Raw genomic sequence first — 19,873 nt, 5'->3', positions numbered from 1 at the left:
TTTTTTTTTTTTGTATACTATTTTGTTTCATTTGTAGTAACTATGCACAGGTATTATTGAATTAAAGAAAAACTTTTTTCCCTTAATAAAAAAAAGAGCTCCTGTAAATAACCAAGAACACTAACATCAGAGGAGACAAATAAAGAATATTTATAAAAAGTTCACAGAACAGAAAATATTAATACCAAACTCACTGAACAATGTTCAACCTCCCTCAAAGTGAAATGCATGGCGTACTGAAATAACACTTTTCGTTCATCAGACTGGCAAACGTACTCAAAAGTTTGCTAATGCATACTGGTGATTGTATAGGGTAATAAGCACCCTGAAAAACCAGTTGAAGTGTAAATTGCTATAATCTCTATCGAAAGGGACACAGGAATATTTATTAGAATTATGAAGTTATGTCTCCAGTTATCCAGAATCTCCAGTGATTAGTTTATCTTACAGATACATTCATCTATTTGTGAAATGACTCATGAAGGGTCATTCCAGCACTGCTCGGACTAGCAAAACTTGGAAACAACCTGGCTCCACGTGAAGAGGGTAACCGTAGGTCTGAGCGACAGTGAGAAAAGGGAAACAGCTTTTCATTGGAAATCCTATTAAATTATTTTTGAACTGTTTGAATGCATACATTAAAGCCTCAGCCAGAGGAACAATCCACTGAGGAGACCAAACCACAAAGGCCTCTGCAGCACATTCAGTACTGGAAGGCTAGGCCATATGTTCTAACTATCAGGGAGCAGGGAGAACCACTCGGGATTACTGCACTGGCTTCCTAACTGGCCTCCCTACTAATTTATTCTCAACACAGCAGCCAGAGATTCTTTTTCTTTTTCTTTTTTAAAATTTATTTATTTATTTTAAATCCAAAGATGTGCATTTGGAAGAGATTCACTGACAATTGTAGCAGAAGTGCCAATTTTTTTTTTTTGGGCTGCACCTCGAGGATTGCGGGATCTTAGTTCCCTGACCAGGGACTGAACCCAGACCCACAGCAGTGAAAGTGCTGAGTCCTAACCATTGGACCACCAGGGAATTCCCCAGAGATGATGATGATTATTTTTTAAAATATTTATTTATTTTGGCTGCACCAGATCTTAGTTGCAGCACACAGGATCTTTGCTGCGGCACGCGGACTCTTAGTTGCAGCATGCAGGCTTCTTAGTTGCGGCATGTGGGCTTCTTAGTTGCGGCGTGCATGCGGGATTTAGTTCCTCAACTAGAGATCAAACCTGGGCCCCCTGCATTGGAAGTGCGGAGTCTTACCCAATGGACCATCAAGGAAGTCCCAGAGATTCTTTTAAAATGTAAGTCAGATTCTCACTCTTCCATTCAAAACCCTACAATTGTGAAGCTTATTCTATTATGTTAATATGTATATGGAAAGCCCTAGCAACCACTAAGAAAATAACAAAAAATATAGGTAGAGAAAAAAGCCCATGAAATAAATTAAAATGTCACATTAGAAAACAGGTACTCAATGCAAAAGAAAGCACTAAAGGAGGAATAGAAAAACAAAAAAAGAAATGACACATAGAAAACAAAAAAAGACAGCCATCAATCTAGTCATACCAATAATAACATTAAATGTGAATGGGTTAAGCAGCCCAATCGATAGGCAGAGATTTTTCAGATTAGATAAAACAATATCCAACCATGCTGTCCATAGGAGACATAGCTTAAATTCACTGATACGAAAAAGACTGAAAGTAAAAAAGATGGAAAGAGATATAGCATATGAACAACAATCAAAAGAAAGCTGAAGTGGGCTATACTAATCATAAGATGAAACACACTTTAGCAGAACACAAAACACATAAAGCAAAAATTGACAGAAATGAAGGAAGAAATAACATTTCAACAATAATAGTTAAGAGACTTCAATACCCCACTTTTAACAATGCATAAAACAACTAGAAAGAAGGATCTGCAAGGAAAGAAATAGAAGACCTGAACAACACTCTAAAAAAAACTAGACCTAACAGATACCTAAAGAACATCTCTCCTCAACAGAATATACATTCTTCTCAACTGCACATGAAACATTCTGCAGGAGAGAACATGTTAGGTCACTGCACAAACTTCACTAAATTCAAAAGGAATGAAATAATATCAAGTATGTTCCCAACAACAGAATGAAATTAGAAATCAAAAGCAGACAGAAATTCAGGAAATTCACAAATATATGGAAATTAACACATTCTTAAATAACCAATGGGTCAAAGAACTCAAAAGGGAAATTAAAAAATGCTTTGAGATGAATGAAAATGAAGACACAATATGCCAAAATTCATGCAGCTAAATTCCTTGCAGATGGAAATTTATTGGTATAAACGTCTTATAAAAGACATTGGTATAAATGTATTATAAAAGAAGAAAATCTCAAATTAATAACCTAATCTTCCACTTAAAGACAACGGACAAAGAACCGCAAACTAAATCTAAAGCTAGGAGATGGAAGGAAATGATAAAGATTATAAATAAAGCAGAAATTAATGAAACTTAAAAATAAAGAAAAATCAATGAAACCAAGAGCTGATTCTTTGAGATGAACAAAACTGATAAACCTTTAGCTAGGTGAAAGATTAAAAGTATCAAAATCAGAAATGAAAGAGGAGGGTAAGCTGGGACAAAGTGATAGAGTGGCATGGACATATATACACTACCAAATGTAAAATAGATAGCTAGTGGGAAGCAGCCGCATAGCACAGGGAGATCAGCTCGGTGCTTTGTGACCTAGAGGGATGGGATAGGGAGAGCAAAAGGGAGAGCAAGAGGGAGGGGATATGGGGATATATGTATACATATAGCTGATTCACTTTGTGATACAGCAGAAACTAACACACCATTGTAAAGCAATTATACTCCAATAAAGATGTTAAAAAAAAAAAAGAAATGAAAGAGGAGACATTACTAACAACTTTACAGAAATAAAAAGGATTATAAAGCAATATTATGAACAACTGTACACCACTAAACTAGGTAATTTAGATGAAATGGACTAATTCCTAAAAAGACAAATCACTGAAACTGTTTCAGAAACAGACAATCTGAACAGACCTATAACAAATAAAGAAACTGATTTAACAATCAATAAACAATCCACAAAGAAAAGCCCAGGCAGGTGACCTCACAGCCAAATATATAAAGAATCAATATAAATTCTTAAAAAACTCCTCCAAAAAATAGACGAGGAGGGGAACACTTCCTAACTCATTATGTGAGGCAGGCATTACCCTGATACCAAACCCAGGGAAAGACAGCAAAAGAAAAGAAAACTACAAACCATTATCTCCTTTGAATATGGGTGCAAATATCTTTAACAACATATTAGCAAACCAAATCCATTAACACAGAAAAAGGATAACAGGGAATGAACAAGTATGATTCATCCCAGGAATCCAAAGTTGGTTTAGTATTTGAAAATCAATTAGTATAATATACTTCATCAGATTAAATACAAAAGAGAATAAAAAACAACCACATGATTATTTGAATAGGCATATAAAAAGCATTTGACAAAAACCAACTCTCATGACAAAAACACTCAACAAACTAGGAAAAGGAAACTTCCTCAACTCAATAAAGGACACTTAAGAAAACATACTTAATGGTGAAAGAATGAATGTTCCCCCACCTCAATGAATGTTCCCCCCACCTCAAGATTAGGAAAAAGACAAGGGCATCTGCTCCATCAATATTGTACTGGAGGTTCTAGCCAGGCCTATTAGGCAAAAAGAGGAAATAAAATGCATCCAGAATGGAAAGGGAGAAGTAAAACCACCTCTATTTGCAGACAAGAAAATCCTAAAGAACCCACTATTAGAACTATTAGAACTAATAAAGTTAGCAAAGTTACAGAATGCAAGATCAATATATAAAGTCAACTGTGTTAATATATACTTGCCATGAAATATTAAAAAATGAAATCAAAAGAACAATTCCATTTATGATAACATCAAAAGATTAAAATACTCAGGAATAAATTTAACAAAAGAAGTGCAAAATTTATACTTGGAAAACAAATTACTGTTGCAAGCAATTTCAAAAGATCTAAAAAAATGGAAAAACTTCCTATGTTCACAATCGAAAGACTCAAGACTTGTAAGCTGACAATACTCTCTCCAAAATGATCTAAAGATTAAATGAAATCCCTATAAGAATCCCAGCTAACATCTTTGTAGAAACTGACAGATAATAAAATTCACATGGACTTGTAAGGGTCACAGAATAGCCAACAACACAATCTTGAATAAAGGTGGAGGTCTTACCAATCCATTTCTTCAAACCTTAACTACAAACATACAGTAATACAGACAGTATGGTACTGGCATGAGGATAAAGATATAGATCAACCGAACAGAACTGAGAATCCAGAAATAAACTCATGTGTCCATGATCATATGAGTTTTGACAAGGGTGCCAGCATCGTTTAATGAGAACAGAATTTTCCAACAAATAGTCCTAGGACAAGAAAAAAGTTGGATTCTTAAGGCACATATAAAAATCAGCTCAAAACAGAACAAAGACCTAAATGTTAAGAGCTAAAACTATAAAACGTAGAAAAAAACATAGGGGTAAATCTTCATGATCTTGATGTTGGCAGTGGTTTCTTATATATGACATCAAAAGCCTAACTAACAACAACAACAAAAGAAATTGGATTGTATCAAAATTTAAAACTTTCGTGCTTTAAAGAACATTGCCAAGAAAGTGAAGATGTGCAAGATGGCATCTCAGGTGTATTCTACTAAACATTTAGGGAAGAGTTAACAACTATCCTGCTCAAGTTATTCCAAAAAATTGTAGAGAAAGGAACACTTCCAAATTCCTTCTACAAGGCCATCACCACCTTGATACCAAAACCAAAGATATCACAAGAAAAATTAGAAGCTAATATCACTGCTGAACATTAATGCAAAAATCCTAAACAAAATATTAGCCAACCAAATTCAATACTACATTAAAAAGACCAAAACCGAGATCAAGTGGGATTTATCTCAGGGATGCAAGGACAGTTCAATATCCACAAATCAGTCAATGAAACACCACATTAACAAACTGAAGAATAAAAATCACATGATCATCTCAATAAATGCAGAAAAAGCTTTTGATAAAATTCAACACCCATTTACAATAAAAACTCTCAACAAAGTAGGTACAGAGGGAACATACCTCAACATAATAAAGGCCATGTATGACAAATCCACAATTAACATCATACTCAATGGTAAAAAAGCTGAAAGCATTTCCTCTAAGATCCGGAACAAAACAAAGATGTCCACTCTCGCCACTTCTATTCAACACAGTAGTGGAAGTCCTAGCCACAACAATCAGACAAGAGAAAGAAATAAAAGGAATCCTAATTGGAAAGGAAGAAGTAAAACTTTAACTGTCTGAAGATGACATGACACTATACATAGAAAATCCTAAAGATGCCACCAAAAACTACTAGAACTCATCAATGAATTCAGTAAAGTTGCAGGATACAAAATTAATATACAGAAATCTGCTGCACTTCTATACACTAACAAAGAACTATCAGAAAGAGAAATCAAGAAAACAATTCCATTCACAATTGCACCAAAGAGAATAAAATACCTAGGACTACATCTTACTAAGGAGGTAAAAGACCGGTACCATAAGAAAACTATACTATACTATAGGGAAAGTACATGACAGTAATGAAAGAAATTGAAGACAACACGAACAGATGGAAAGGAATATTGTGATCGTAGACTGGAAGAATATTGTTAAAATGACCATATTCCCCATGGCAATCTATAGTTTCCATACAATCCCTATCAAATACCAATGGCATTTTTCACATAACTAGAACAAATAATTCTAAAATATGTATGGAAACACAAAAGACCACAAAGAGCCAAAACAAGCTTGAGAAAGAAAAACAACCTTGAGAAAGAAAAACAAAAACTGGAGGTATTATACTCCCTGATTCAAAACTATACTACAGGGGCTTCCCTGGTGGCGCAGTGGTTGAGAATCTGCCTGCCAATGCAGGGGACACGGGTTCAAACCCTGGTCTGGGAAGATCCCACATGCCGCGGAGCAACTGGGCCCGTGAGCCACAATTACTGAGCCTGCGCGTCTGGAGCCTGTGTTCCACAACAAGAGAGGTCACGACAGTGAGAGGCCTGCGCACCGCAATGAAGAGTGGCCCCCGCTCGCCGCACCTAGAGAAAGCCCTTGCACAGAAACGAAGACCCAACACAGCCATAAATTAAAAAAAACCCCAAAACAAAAAAACTATACTACAAAGCTACAGTCATCAAAACAGCACGGTACTGTCGTAAAAAAAAGACACATAGATCAATGGAACAGCATAGAGTCCAGAAATGGACCCACGCTATTATATGGGCAATTAATCTATGGCAAAGCAGGCAAGAATATACAATGGGGAAAAGACAGCCTCTTCAACAAATGGTGTTGGGAAAACTGGACAGCTACACGTGGAAGAATCAAACCAGACTACTCTCCCACACTATGCTCAAAAATAAATTCAAAATGGATTAAAGACTTAAATGTAAGGTGTGAAACCATAAAACTTCCAGAAGTAAACACAGGCAGTAAAGTCTTTGACACCGGTCTTGGTAATATTTTTTTGGATCTGTCTCCTCAGGCAAGGGAAACAAAAGCAAAAATAAACAAATGGGACTAAATCAAACTGAAAAGGTTTTGCTCAGTGAAGGAAACTATGAACAAAACTAAAAGCTCACCGACTGAACGGGAAAAGGTATCTGCAAACGATATATCTGATAAGGGGTTAATATCCAAAATATACAAAGAACTCACAAAACTCGACATCAAAAAAACCAGACAACCTGATTAAAAAATGGCAGAGGGCCTGAGTAGATGTTTTTCCAAAGAAGTCATTAGGATGGCCATCAGGTACATGAAAAGATGCAACATCACTAATCATAAGGGTAATGCAAATCAAAACCACAATGAGCTATTCACCTCACACCTGACAGAATGACTATTATCAAAATGACAAGAAATAAAAATGTTGGTGAGGATATGGAAAAAAGGGAACCCCTGTGCACTGTTGGTGGGAATGTAAACTGGTGCAGCCACTATGGAAAACAGTATGGCGGTTCCTCAAAAAAGTGAAAATAAAACTACCAAATGATTCAGCAATTCCACTCCTGAGTATTTATTTGAAGAAAACAAAAACACTATTATTCAAAAAGATATATGCACACCTATGTTCCTTGCAGTATTACTGTGTATCTCATAATAGACAAGATATGGAAGCAATGCAAGTGCCATCAATAGAGGAAAGAAGATGTCTCTCTCTCTCCCACACACACACAAACACACACACAGGAATATTACTAAGCCATGAAAAAGAATGAAACCTTGCCATGTCCAACAACATGGATGGACCTGGAGAGTATTATGCTAAATGAAATAAGCCAGACAGAGAATGACAAATACTAGATGACTTCACTTAAATGTGGAATATGAAAAACAAAACGAGTGAACAAACAGAACCAAACAGAAACAGAGTCATTGATGCAGAGAAAAGGGAAGGGGAGGGGAGGAGGAGAGAAATAGTTGAGGGAGATTAAGAGGTACAAACTTTCAGTTACTAAATAAATGAGTCACAGGCATGAAATGTACAGTGTGGGGAATATAGTCTATAACTATGTAATATATTTTCCTGGTGACAACTAGAATTATCATTACGAACATTTTGAAATGTACAGAAATATATCATTATGTTGTGTAATAGGAACTAACAGTGTTGTCAGTCAATTATGCTCCAAAAACAAACAAACTCATAGACAAAGAGATCAGATTTGTGGTTTCCAGAGGCAGGGGTAGGGGAAGGGGGAATTAGATGAAAGTAATAAAAAGATATAAACTTCTAGTTATAAGATAAATAAATACTAGGGATATAATGTACAACATGATAAATATAACCAACAGTGCTGTTAATTATAATGTTATAATATAATTATAATGTTATAACAGTGCTGTTATACATGAAAGTTAAGAGAGTAAAACCTAAGAATTCTCATCACAAGGAAAAAAGTTTTTAAATTTCTTTAATGTATCTACATGCGATGATGGGTGTTCACTCAACGTACTGTGGTAATCATTTCACGATGTATGTAAGTCAAATCATTACATTGTACACTTTAAATTTATAGAATGCTGTATGTCAACTGTATCTCAATAAAACTGGAAGAAAAAATAACCCAAGCAAACCAATCAACCAACCAATTAACCTTCAATGGCCTGCCACTGCTTTCAAATATTTAAATCTAGACCCAACATACTCAAAATCTGTATTTTAAATACTTTCCATGATTAACCTCAATACTTTTTATGATTTTACTCCTTCCCTTCACCTGAAATGTTCTGTGCCTGCTGCATACTACTTCCACCAGCGAATATCCATCAAATGAAATTCTACTTAGTGTTCAAGGTTCCATTTAAAATTTTAAATTCTGTTCCTTCTCAGGTGCCATCTCTAATAGCTCAGACAAAATTTCTTCCTCCTCCTGCTCCAAATGCACTTTGCTTATATCTTTACTAAATCATTTCATATTCTGCCTTACATTTTCATTAACTGCTTGCCTCTGTTCATAAAATGAGTAAGTACAGGAATTGTGTCTATACTCAATGAATGCTTCTTAAATTAGAATCAAATGAGACAATGAGTGTGACAATACTTTGAAAAAAATTCCTGTAAATTATGAAAATGGTAATAATCTATTCAGTGGGATTAATCGTAGATCATTAATCAAAACTCCTATCACAAACCTATGAACTTAATTATTTCTCCACAGTATCGCAAAGTTCATTTACATATTTCAGGACTAACTTTCAATCCCAAAGCTTAATTCTCAAGTGCCTTTACACATAGGCGGGACAAAGAAGTTAATGACAAAATCATGAAATCATCTCATGCAAACCCTTCATTTTAAAGAAAAGAAAAAACAGGCATGAAGATTCAGAACGTCTTGCCTGAGGTCATATACTGGCACCTGTTGGTTGGTGCCTATTGCAGGTAAAGAAAATATAATAGACGGGAAGCCTGATTTAATTTTGAGGTAATCATTTTTGTAACAAATTATCAAAATCATCCTTGACTTTATGTATATGTAATCTTTTCAAAGTATTTATATAAATAATGACCAAAAGCAACTTTATTATTGCCTTCATGTAGAGAGAGTAAGTAAAATTAACCAGCTTTCCTAAGTTCTTTCTTTTAAGTCTCTAACATATACCTGAATCAAAATTCCAGTTTTCAGTGTCAGATGCTAATTTTTTCTAATATTCAATTTAAATAGTACATTTATAAAAAGGACTGGTGAACTCAGAGAAGAAATGTAAAACTGTCATGAAATTAAAATCTGTGATAGTGTTAGGAAAATAACCATACCACTTTAAGGATAAAATTTATGATTATTCAAAAAATTAATTCCTTATATAGAATTTATTACAGTTTCTCTTAAGGTAATGCTATTTCTTTCTTTCTTTCTTTCTTTCTTTTGGTAATGGCATTTCTAATCTGATCAACTTCCTGAGCCTGAAAAAACATTTCACTAAAAATTTACATACAATTCCACTTTTAGGACAACAGTTTACCTTAACATTTGATTTTTTTGAGAAATTCACCACTACACCCCAGCCAAAATCGTCTCCTTCATTCTTTACCTGAAAAGAAAGTAAAGCAAGTAAAAAGGAATGTTTATGTCCAAAAGTCAATTTAGATATCATGCCCACATTACAGGCTAATAAAACTTTGAGTTCTCCTGATAAAATATTTTTTTGAGGGCTTCCCTGGTGGCACAGTGGTTGAGAATCTGCCTGCTAATGCAGGGGACACGGGTTCGAGCCCTGGTCTGGGAAGATCCCACATGCCACGGAGCAGCTGGGCCCGTGAGCCACAATTGCTGAGCCTGCGTGTCTGGAGCCTGTGCCCCGCAACGGGAGGGGCCGCGATAGAGAAAGGCCCGCGCACCGCGATGAAGAGCGGTCCCCGCACTGCGATGAAGAGTGGCCCCCGCTTGCCGCAACTGGAGAAAGCCCTCGCACGAACCGAAGACCCAACACAGCCAAAAATAAAAAAAAAAAAAAAAAAAAAAAATTTTTTTGAAAGATCATTGTTAAACTTAAAAAAAAAAGGAAAAAAAAAGAAATTAACCCTACAGAAAGAAATCACTGCCAAATTTCAAGGGATTCCAGAACAGCAATAACAGGAATCTCTCAGTTGGCAAATAAATGTTAAAATGATATGGTGTATTTGTTTGGAGAATATCTGAAGTCTTTTATAGCTAATGCATTCATCCAGGTCTTAAAACTGCCTTATTCTGGGACAGCATTTCATAACTGGAAATATTTCATGTTAATTCCAGAACTGTCCACTTCAATTTATATCCCCCAAATGAAAATCAGTAGTGATTAAAAGGCCTTCACATGACCCCTCCTTCCTTAGTGCCACATGAAACAGGTAAAAGAATAAAATTAATATAGATTAAAAAACTACTGTATTTTACCAAGATAAGAAAAAAAACTGGAATCTTCATCCAAAACATACTAAATATTGAAATAATTTATGAAAAAAATAATGACATACCTTTACCAAACGACCTGGTTGTAGAAATGGTAAGCAATATTTTGGTTTGTGAATATATTCTTCAATTTCTTTACCCAATTTGGCAAGCTGCTGCCTAATCTTATAATAGATGACTACACTTTCTTCATTTGGTATTACTATTTTATTATACTGTTCTTCTGAGTTCTTTACCTCTGTAAGTAAATAAAACACATACACAACATCACAAAATTATACATCTTATGTAAATTATACCAAAGATAAATCTTTTTTTCCTACTACAATTGCAGGGAAAAATTCAGACTGCTTAGGTTAGAAGCTTTGAGGAAAAGATTCAGAGAAAACCATAAAACATGCTGTCTAGTTTCTCCCTTCCCCATTAAGGTTCACGTTCTCTATCTCTTCTCACAGTTCCCCAACTCACTGTGACCTCAAAGTGATTATGAACTGGAGTGGTTTTATCTGGTAAGTTAATTCTCTCCTGTGGATACGGGGAGAAGACTATTTCTGAGAAATCTAGACCTACACTGTTGAACAAGCACTGCCCTGTAAAACTTTGTATTATGGTAGAAATGTTCCATATCAGCACCTTCCAGTATAATACCCAGTAGACACTATGTGGCTAGTTAAATTTAAAATAATTAAAATTAAATTAATCATTTAGCTCTTCAATTGCACTAGCACCATTTCAAATGCTCAACAGCCATATGTGGCCGTTGACTTCTGTACTTGAAAAGCACAGAGAGAGTATTTCCACAGAAAGTTCTACTGGACAGCACTATTTTGAATCTCCTAATATGCTGCTTTAACTCAGCAAAAAACCCAATTTGTTAATGTCATCAGGCTTCCACCACCACCTGGGACTATGTCTCCTAAAACAGAAGACAGGAAATTCAACCATAGTTCTCTCTCTACTCAGTCAGTGGCCAAAACACTAGCCCCTTTCAGCAACTGTCCTTTTAGTTAATCTAACTATCTCTGATGCCATTCCCTGCCCCAATTCTTGCATCTAGGGCTGACTTCCCTTCCTCACTCATTCCATGATGCCTCTTTCCCACTGTGAACAAACACTATTTTTACTTGGGTAAAACACACATAAAATTCACCATTAATGACAGGTAGTATACTAACAATATATGAAACCATCACTACCATGTAGTTCTAGAATATTTTCACTACCCCAAAACTCCATACCCTTTAAGCAAACACTACTCATTCTTTCCTCCACCAGACCCTGGCAACCTTTCTGTCTGCATGAATTTGCCTATTCTAGATATTCCATATATACGGAATCATAAAATGTGTGGCTTTTATCTTTGGCTTCCTTCACTTAGCATAACCTTCTCAAAGTTCATCCATGTTGTGGCATGTATCAGTACATCATTTCTTTTAATAGTGGAATAATATCACACTATATGGGTACACCATTTTGTTTACCAGTTGATGGACATTTGGATTATTTCTACCTTTTGGCTACCGTTAGTAATGCTGCTATGAACATTCATGCACCAGTTTCTGTTTGAACGTATTTCCAATTCTTTTGCTTATATACCATGAGTGGATGGCATTGCTGGGTCTTAGAGTAATTCTATATTTAAATTGCTGGGGAAGTGCTAAACTATTTTCTACAACAACCACACCATTTTGTTAATTACCTAAAAAAAATAAATACCCATCCTAGGGAGTGTGAGGTATCTCAATGTGGTTATGATATGCATTTCCCTAATGATGTCGACCACCTTTTCATGTACTTATATGAAAAGATGTACTTATATATCTTCTTCATGTACTTATATATCTTCTCTGGAAAAATGTCTATTCAGATCTTTTGTCCATTTAAAAATTAGGGCCAGTGTCCTTGTCCCCACGGTGAGCCAAGCCACTCCTCGCCTCTGCAGGAGAACCTCCAACACTAGGAGGTCAGGAGTTCCATGGACCCTGAATACTGTGGATGGAAACCAATGTGATCTATGAACTAGGGTTGCTTGTTTTTACATGAATTGCACTGAAGTTTGAATTCCACTCAAAGCTGTAGAGAGACTGTTCTGAGGACTGGGATAATTTCTGCAGTAACACAAGCCACGTGGCTGACAGGGTCTTGGTGCTCTGGCCATGTTTCAGGCCAGTGCCTCTGAGGTGGGAGAGCCGAGTTAAGGACACTGGTCCACCAGAGACTTCCAGGCTCCACGTAATATCAAATGGCGAAAGCTCTCCTAGAGATCTCCATCTCAATTCTAAGACCCAGCTCCACTGAACGACCAGCAAGGTACAGTGCTGGACACTCTATGCCAAACAACTAGCAAGACAGGAACACAACACCACCCATTAGCAGAGAGGCTGCCTAAAATCATAAGGTCACAGACACCCCAAAACACATCACCAGACATGGTCCTGCCCACCAGAAAGACACACCCCAGCCACATCCACCAGAACACGGGAACCAGTTCCTTCAACCAGGAAGCCTACACAACCCACTGAACCAACCTTAGCCACTGGGGGCAGACACCAAAAACAAAAGGAACTACGAACCTGCAGCCTGCGAAAAGGAGACTCCAAACACAGTAAGTTAACCAAAATGAGAACACAGAGAAACACACAGCAGATGAAGGAGCAATGTAAAAACCCACCAGACCAAACAAATGAAGAGGAAATAGGCAGTCAACCTGAAAAAGAATTCAGAGTCATGATAGTAAAGATGATCCAAAATCTTGGAAATACAATGGAGAAAATACAGGAAATTTTGAACAAGGAACTAGAAGAACTAAAGAGGAAAAAAACAATGATGAACAACACAATAAATGAAATTTAAAATTCTCTAGAAGAAATCAATAGCAGAATAACTGAGGCAGAAGAATGGATAAGTGACCTGGAAAATAAAACAGTGGAAATAACTACCGCACAGCAGAATAAAGAAAAAAGAATGAAAAGAATTGAGGACAGTCTCAGAGACCTCTGGGACAACATTAAATGCACCAACATTCGAATTATAGGGGGTCCCAGAAGAAGAGGAGAAAAAGAAATGGACTCAGAAAATATTTGAAGAGATTATAGTTGAAAACTTCCCTAATATGGGAAAGGAAATAGTCAAGTCCAGAAGCGCAGAGAGTCCTATACAAGATAAATCCAAGGAGAAACAAGACAAGACACATATTAATTGAATGATCAAAAATTAAATACAAAGAAAAAATATTAAAAGCAGCAAGGGAAAAACAACAAATAACATACAAGGGAATCCCCATAAGGTTAACAGCTGATCTTTCAGCAGAAACTAGGCAAGCCAGAAGGGAGTGGCAGGACATATTTAAAGTGATGAAAGGGAAAAACCTAGAAACAAGATTACTCTACCCAGCAAGGATCTCATTCTGATTCGACAGAGAAATTAAAACCTTTACAGACAAGCAAAAGCTAAGAGAAATCAGCACCACCAAACCAGCTTTACAACAAACGCTAAAGGAACTTCTCTAGGCAGGAAACACAAGAGAAGGAAAAGACCTACAGTAACAAACCCCAAACAAGTAAGAAAATGGTAATAGGAACATACATATCAATAACTACCTTAAATGTAAATGGATTAAATGCTCCAACCAAAAGACACAGACTGGCTGAATGGATACAAAAACAAGACCCGTTTATATGCTGTCTACAAGAGACCCACTTCAGACCTAGGGACACATACAGACTGAAAGTGAGGGGATGGAAAAAGATATTCTAAGCAAATGGAAATCAAAAGAAAGTTAGAGTAGCAATTTTCGTATCAGACAAGATAGACTTTAAAATGAAGATTATTACAAGAGACAAAGAAGGACACTACATAATGAGCAAGGGATCAATCCAAGAAGAAGATATAACAATTGTAAATATTTATGCACTCAACATAGGAGCACCTCAATACATAAGGCAAATGCTAACAACCATAAAAGGGGAAATCGACAGTAACACAATCATAGTAGGGGACTTTAACATGCCACTTTCATCAATGGACAGATCATCCAAAATGAAAATTAATAAGGAAACACAAGCTTTAAATGATACATTAAAGAAGATGGACTTAATTGATATTTATAGGACATTCCATCCAAAAACAACAGAATACACTTTCTTCTCAAGTGCTCCTGGAACATTCTCCAGGATAGATCATATCCTGGGTCACAAATCAAGTCTTGGTAAATTTAAGAAAACTGAAATCGTTTGAAGTATCTTTTCTGACCACAATGCTATGAAACTAGGTATCAATTACAGGAAAACATCTGGAAAAATACAAACATATGGACGCTAAACAATACCCTACTAAGTAACCAAGAGATCACTGAAGAAATCAAAGAGGAAATCCAAAAATACCTAGAAACAAATGACAATGAAAACACGACAACCCAAAATCTATGGGATGCAGCAAAAGCAGTTCTACGAGGGAGGTTTATAGCAATACAATCCTACCTCAAGAAACAAGAAACACCTCAAATAAACAACCTAAACTTACACCTAAAGCAATTAGAGAAAGAAGAACAAAAAAACCCCAAAGTTAGCAGAAGGAAAGAAATCATAAAGATCAGATCAGAAACAAATGAAAAAGAAATTAAGGAAATGACAGCAAAGATCAATAAAATTAAAAGCTGGTTCTTTGAGAAGATAAACAAAATTGATAATCCATTAGCCAGACTCATCAAGAAAAAAAGGGAGAAGACTCAAATCAGTAGAATTAGAAATGAAAAAGGAGAAGTAACAACAGACACTGCAGAAATACAAAGGATCATGAGAGATTACTACAAGCAACTCTATGCCAATAAAATGGACAACCCGGAAGAAATGGACAAATTCTTAGAAAAGTACAACCTTTCGAGACTGAACCAGGAAGAAATAGAAAATATAAACAGACCAATCACAAGCACTGAAACTGAGACTGTGATTAAAAATCTTCCAACAAACAAAAGCCCAGGACCAGATGGCTTCACAGGCGAATTCTAGCAAACATTTAGAGAAGAGCTAACACCTATCCTTCTCAAACTCTTCCAAAATATTGCAGAGGGAGGAACACTCCCAAACTCCTTCTACGAGGCCACCATCACCCTGATACCAAAACCAGACAAAGATGTCACAAAGAAAGGAAACTAGAGGCCAATATCACCGATGAACATAGATGCAAAAATCCTCAACAAAATACTAGCAAACAGAATCCAACAGCACATTTAACGGACCATACACCATGATCAAGTGGGGTTTACCCCAGGAATGCAAGGATTCTTCAATATATGCAAAGCAATCAGTCTGATAAACCATATTAACAAATTGAAGGAGAAAAACCATATGATCATCTCAATAGATGCAGAGAAAGCTTCTGACAAAATTCAACACCCATTTATGATAAAAACCCTCCAGAAAGTAGGCACAGAGGGAACTTACCTCAACATAATAAAGGTCATATATGACAAACCCACAGCCAACATCGTTCTCAATGGTGAAAAACTGAAACCATTTCCTCTAAGATCAGGAACAAGACAAGGATGTCCACTCTCACCACTATTATTCAACATAGTTTTGGAAGTTTTAGCCACAACAATCAGAGATGAAGAAGAAATAAAAGGAATCCAAATTGGAAAAGAAGAAGTAAAACTGTCACTGTTTGCAGGTCACATGATACTATACACAGAGAATCCTAAAGATGCTACCAGAAAACTACTAGAGCTAATCAATGAATTTGGTAAAGTAGCAGGATACAAAATTAATGCACAGAAATCTCTTGCATTCCTCTTCACTAAGGATGAAAAACCTGAAAGAGAAATTAAGGAAACACTCCCATTTACCACTGCAACAAAAAGAATAAAATACCTAGGAGTAAACCTACCTAAGGCGACAAGAGACCTGTATGCAGAAAACTATGACACTGATGAAAGAAAATAAAGATGATACAAACAGATGGAAAGATATACTATGTTCTTCGATGGGAAGAATCAACATTGTGAAAATGACTTACTACCCAAAGCAATCTACAGGTTCAATGCAATCCCTATCAAACTACCACTGGCATTTTTCACAGAAGTACAACAAAAAATTTCACAATTTATATGGAAACACAAAAGACCCCGAATAGCCAAAGCAATCTCAAGAAAGAAAAATGGAGCTGGAGGAATCAGGCTCCCTGACTTCAGACTATACCACAAAGCTACAGTAATCAAGACAGTATGGTACTGATACAATAACAGAAATATGGATCAATGGAACAGGATAGAAAGCCCAGAGATAAACCCACACATATGGTCACCTTATCTTTGATAAAGGAGGCAACAGTATACAATGGAGAAAAGACAGCCTCTTCAATAAGTGGTGCTGGGAAAACTGGACAGTTACATGTAAAAGAATGAAATCAGAACACTCCCTAACACCACACACAAAAGTAAAAGTCAAGATGGATTAAAGACTGAAATGTAAGGCCAGAAAATATAAAACTCACAGAGGAAAACATAGGCAGAACACTCTATGACATAAATCACAGCAAGATCCTTTTTGACTCACCTCCTAGAGAAATGGAAATAAAAACAAAAATAAACAAATGGGACTTAATGAAACTTAAAAGCTTTTGCAGAGCAAAGGAATACATAAACGAGACAAAAAGACAACCCTCAGAATGGGAGAAAATATTTGCAAAGGAAGCAACTGACAAAAGATTAATCTCCAAAATTTACAAGCAGCTTATGCAGTTCAATATCAAAAAACAAACAACCCAATCCAAAAATGGGCAGAAGACCTAAACAGACATTTCTCCAGAAAAGATATACAGATTGCCAACAAACATATGAAAGGACGCTCAACATCACTAATCATTAGAGAAATGCAAATCAAAACTACAGTGAGGTATCACCTCACACCGGTCAGGGCATCATCAAAAAATCTACAAACAATAAATGCTGGAGAGGGTGTGGAGAAAAGGGAACCCTCTTCCACTGTTGGTGGGAATGTAAATTGATACAGACACTATGGAGAACAGTAAGGAGGTTCCTTAAAAAACTAAAAATAGAACTACCATACGACCCAGCAATCCCACTACTGGGCATATACCCTGAGAAAACCATAATTCAAAAAGAGTCATGTACCACAATTTTCATTGCAGCTCTATTTACAACAGCCAGGACATGGAAGCACCCGAAGTGTCCATCGACAGATGAATGGATAAAGATGTGGCACATATATACAATGGAATATTACTCAGCCATAAAAAGAAATGCAATTGAGTTATTTGTAGTGAGGTGGATGGACCTGTCATACAGAGGGTAGTAAGTCAGAAAGAGAAAAACAAATACCGTATGATAACACATATATATGGAATCTAAAAAAAAAAAAAGAAAAAAAAAGAAAAAGGTTCTGAAGAACCTAGGGCCAGGAGAGGAATAAAGATGCAGACATAGAGAATGGACTTGAGGACACGGGGTGGGGGAAGGGTAAGCTGGGATGAAGTGAGAGAGTGGCATGGACATACATACACTACCAAATGTAAAATAGATAGCTAGTGGGAAGCAGCCACATAGCACAGGGAGATCAGCTCGGTGCTCTGTGCCCACCTAGAGGGATGGGATAGGGAGGGTGGGAGAGAGACGCAAGAGGGAGGAGATATGGGGACATATGTATATGTATAGCTGATTCACTGTGTTATAAAGCAGAAACTAACACACCATTGTAAAGCAATTATACTCCAATAAAGATGTTTAGAAAAAGAAATTACATTGTTTGCTTTTTGTTGTTGAGTTGTAAGTGGTCTTTATATATTCTGGATACTAGATCCTTATCAGATACATGATTTGCAAATATTTTCTCCCACTCTGTGGGTTTTCTTTTCACTTTATTGTTGGTATATATTGAAGTGCAAAAGTTTTAAAATTTAGATAAATCCAATTTATTTATTTTTTCTTTTGTTGCTTGTACTTTTGGTATCTTACGTAAGAAACCACTGCCATATCTAAGGTTATGTAGATTTTTAGCTATGTTTTCTTCAGAGATTTATGGTTTCAGCTGTTTATTTAGGACTTTCAGCCATTTTCACTTAATTTGTGTATATGGTGTGAGGTAAGGGTCCAAATTCACTTTTTTTGCATGTGGCTATCAATTATCACAGCAGCACTTGTCAAAAATCAATTGACCACAGATATATGGGTTTATTTCTGGACTCTCAATTCTATGCCATTGACCAAACTCCTGTATTTAACCTGTGTGCTTTAGTTTCTTTACTCACAAAATGAGGATAACAATAGTAGCCATACCCCCACAAGGCTATAGTTAGAGACTGACAGAACATATGGAAAGTACTTAGCTAACAGTATAGCACACTGTAAACACTGAGGAAGAATATTACTGTATTATTATTATTTTAAAATTATCATCTTCAACCTTCTCACAGACTGCTCCCTCTAACTTCTGGTCTTTTGCACTCTCTTAGGCATTAAGTTTATTCTTTTGGAAAGACGGAAAGAAGAAAGAGGTAAATGTGATAGCCTAGGACCATGATATCAGGCATGGGAATAAGAGAAGCAAAGTTTTTGATTCCTGAACCCTCCTTAATACCCCACGCATATCCAACTTCTGGCTGCATTCCCACCCCACACAGTCATCCTTATACACAGCAAGAAATCCAATCTACTGCATGGAGACAGAAGGGAAAGATGTCGTCACCAACAACATGATCTTCTGATTAAAAACAAACAAACAAAAAACTATTAAAAGTTTGTTTCTCTCCCCAATTTCCCAGGTCTTTTCCTTTCTGCATCTATTCTAAGTAGATGACACCAACTTAAAAATTCACTTAGGAGGTATCCCATTTTAAAAGTAAAAAAAGAAAAAAAAATTAAAGAAAGTATTTAGAAGTCACTTCTCTTCCTTCCCTCTTGAAGAGTACCCACCTGCCTCATAGGCAGCTCCTAATTTCCACTGGCACACTGTAACCCTGCATCCTGCTCCTGTGAGCTGACCACTAGAGAGTTCTGCCTCAAGGGACTTCCTTCCTGCAGACTCAGCTTCAAGAACCCTTGCCAGCCTTGCCAGCCCTCAGCTTACCTCTGTGCCCCTCAAGTTTTTCTACAAGCTTCTGTGAGCCAACCCTCGCCTGGACACCCTTATATCCTTAGTATTCAGTATAGCCTGGCCCCCAGGGCTTCAACACGGAGTTTATCCATGAGTCCTTTCCTGCAGAAGGTACAGCCACTTCCAATGACAGGAGGACTTCCTCCTGCCTCATTTCACTGTTAATCCTAGAAAATGACTTATTTTTGGAAAAGAATATGCCTTCCAGACAAC

At 36.5% G+C, this 19,873-nt stretch overlaps 1 protein-coding gene across 2 annotated transcripts in view; it reads right to left on the bottom strand.

Moving 5' to 3' along the window:
* MTREX (Mtr4 exosome RNA helicase) overlaps nucleotides 1-19,873 on the bottom strand; it is a 135,429-nt gene that overhangs the window by 48,883 nt on the left and 66,673 nt on the right. For both annotated transcript variants that reach the window (XM_057540028.1, XM_057540027.1), the window contains exons 17-18: nucleotides 10,619-10,791; nucleotides 9,628-9,696 (exon numbers count right to left, since the gene is read on the bottom strand). In XM_057540028.1, coding sequence (XP_057396011.1) covers nucleotides 9,628-9,696; nucleotides 10,619-10,791 — 242 coding nt within the window. The remainder of the gene's footprint in view (nucleotides 1-9,627; nucleotides 9,697-10,618; nucleotides 10,792-19,873) is intronic.

The sequence above is a fragment of the Balaenoptera acutorostrata genome, chromosome 2, assembly GCF_949987535.1.
Source record: "Balaenoptera acutorostrata chromosome 2, mBalAcu1.1, whole genome shotgun sequence".
Taxonomy (NCBI): domain Eukaryota; kingdom Metazoa; phylum Chordata; class Mammalia; order Artiodactyla; family Balaenopteridae; genus Balaenoptera; species Balaenoptera acutorostrata.
Note: the sequence above shows the minus strand (reverse complement) of the source record. Positions and strands in the feature narration are given on the sequence as shown.